This window comes from Leptonychotes weddellii, chromosome 10 (genome assembly GCF_054177405.1).
Source record: "Leptonychotes weddellii isolate Sample4059 chromosome 10, ASM5417740v2, whole genome shotgun sequence".
Taxonomy (NCBI): domain Eukaryota; kingdom Metazoa; phylum Chordata; class Mammalia; order Carnivora; family Phocidae; genus Leptonychotes; species Leptonychotes weddellii.
The window spans coordinates 44,258,461-44,260,950 of NC_138378.1; the positions used below are offsets into that span (position 1 = coordinate 44,258,461).

The 2,490-nt window shown below is 70.3% G+C and overlaps 1 protein-coding gene across 1 annotated transcript in view; it reads right to left on the reverse strand.

Annotated features, from left to right (window-relative positions):
- The window catches only part of SH3RF3 (SH3 domain containing ring finger 3), a 319,279-nt gene extending 317,005 nt beyond the window's left edge, over nt 1-2,274 (reverse strand). Inside the window, exon 1 of the mRNA XM_081832297.1 lies at nt 386-2,274. Coding sequence (XP_081688423.1) covers nt 386-973 — 588 coding nt within the window. The 5' untranslated portion in view covers nt 974-2,274. The remainder of the gene's footprint in view (nt 1-385) is intronic.
- Nucleotides 2,275-2,490: the final 216 nt, after the last annotated feature.

Sequence of the window (2,490 nt, forward strand, 5' to 3'; positions counted from 1 at the left end):
GACGAGAGATTAGCAGGGGACAGGAAAGCAAGTCCACCCTGGGGCAGGATGGGGTGTCACCACATATGAACAAGTGGCATGGTTCCCTAGGACTGCATGCTGGCACACAGCAAGTGCAGGTGGCGCGAAAAGGGATTCCAGAGAGGAGGACGGATGGACGGCAGGTGCATTTCAGAGGGAAAGGGAACGGGACTGCGAGGAGGGGGTGGGGGGGACACGGTGTCCAAGAGTTGGCAACTGGGACTTGAGGGGTTACACTCACGGAGTCCCTGGAGAAAAGCTAGTTGGAGAAAGAAGAGCAAGGCGAAGGCCATTGGGGGGCCACCTCTGGTCTCCCTGCCCTTCATCACTGCCCCCTACACACACACTGTGAGCAGATACTCACCTTTGCCACGGGCGCACTCCTGCTGGTCGCCAGCTCGCGCAGGCTGGCGGTGGCGCTGCCGGCCGCCGCAGGGAGGAAGACTGGGGAGCCGGGGGCGCTGCCCGCTTCGCTGCCCCCGCCACCCACGAGCGCCGAGGCCGCCCCCGAGCCGGAGCCGGGGCCGGGGCCGGGGCGCGCGGGCGGGCTACCGCCGGGGCTGGCGCCAGCGCGGGGCCGCTGGCGGATGCCGTCCAGCAGGCGCACCAGCAGGATGTTGGCGGGCAGCTCGTCCACGCCGCAGCCCACCAGGATGCGGCACTCAGGGCAGCGCAGTTCGTGGCGCGAGCACACGATGCTCTCCAGACAGCGGCGGCAGAAAGTGTGCTGACACGGCAGCACCTTGGCCGTGGTGTCCAGGCGCTCCAGGCACACCGAGCACTCCAGCAGGTCCAGCAACGACGACTCGTCCATGTCCTCGCCCGCCGCCGCCGCCGCCGTGGCCGCCGCCCGCCGCCGCCGCCGCTCACCCGGCCTGTCGTCGTCGCCCTCGCTCTGCGCAGCAGCGGCGGCCGCCTTGGACGCGCACAGCCAGGACGCTCCGAGCAGCATGGGGGAGGCGCCGGCGGCGGCCGCGCGCAGCTGCCTACGTCCCGGGGCCGGAGCGGGGCCCGCCGCAGGCAGCGGGCATCAGGATCGCGGGTTCCGCCAGCACCTCCTTCACCCGGACTGGCGGCCCGAGGCTCCGGCCGCGGCAGTGCCAAGTGCTGCGCTGATTGGCCTGCGTGGTGAGCACCGGAGTTCCGCGCCCCGCGAGCCAACTCCCGGCCAGCCGAGCCCACCCAGTCCTTCGGAGTGCGGCGCCCGCGTCTGCGGGTTACACCTGTCCTGCCACCTGTTCGCCCCACGCCGTGCGGGGGCCCAGGGGCACCGCCGGGCACAACACTCAGCCGGCGCTGCGCTCGCAGTGGCCACCCGCGGCCCCGAGCCCCGCGGCAGGAAGTGCGGGGAGCTGCCGCTCCGGTCCTCGGGGAGACCGGGGCTCAGCGTGCGCGCTCCCCCGCGCCGCTGGTGGGCCGCACCGCCCCCGCGGCGCCTCCATGCGCCCTGGGCCTGTCCACGAGTCCCTGCCCCCTACCCCGCAGCGGGTTCAGCTGGACCTTCCTCTTCCTCGGCCGCGAGCACGTGCGCGGGCAGCGCGCAGAGGTCACGGTCAGTGAGGAGCGCAGGAAAGGAGACGCTGCGCCCACTGGACCTCCCTACGCCTGGGCGCACACCGGCGACTAGTCCTGTCCCTTAGGGCACCTCTAGGGCTCCCGGGAACTCCGTGCGCGCCCTCCGGCGCAGGCTCGGCCCTGTCCCCTCCGGGCGCCTGGAGTCTTAGCTCCGGCTCTCGGCGAACCTCACAGAGGGATGCTTCGTCCCGACGCTGCCGCGAAGGAAAGTTTGGGCGGTGTTATCCCGACTGCCTTTCTCGCCAGCGCCGGCAAGCAGCTTGGGAACAGGGCCAACACCCGGGCATCCTCCTCGACGACTCCCCGCAGCGCTCCCGGTCGGGTCCCCCTTCCAGGCGGTGCGCAGAAGTGACAAGCCTGGAGCTGCGGGTATGGGTGCGGGGACGCCCCGCGAAGCAGAAGGGAAAGGCGTTCGGGTTGGCTGAGGCGCCTTCGGACTCCTCCCGGCGGCAGCCCGCCCTCCCCGGAGTCGCTGGTCCGAGGCCGGCGCCGCTGCCCGCTGGACCCGCACCCTTGCGCAGGGCACCCGGCTCCGCGCCGCGCCTACTGCGGCGCAGTCTCGTGAACCCCGCTCCAGTTTCTCCTCGGGAGGCGCAGAGGAAGGGGAATTCGCGCTCTCCTTCCCGACGCCCCGGCTTCTGGGAGCGTCAGAGCAACGGAAGTACGTACGGAGGACCGGGAGCCGCAGGGAAGTTTGGCAGTGGGCTGGGGTCGACCGCGAAGATTCCCTGCAGTGCGCTGCCCCCTCGTGGCCGCTTCGGGTTCCCAGCGCTCCCTGTTCCCATCCTGGCCCGGCCCTGCACAAACCATGGGCCAAGGGCTAGATGCTACAAAGCCGGATAGTTTTGGGGTATTTGGGGTATTTTTTTTAAGATTTTATTTATTTATTTGGGA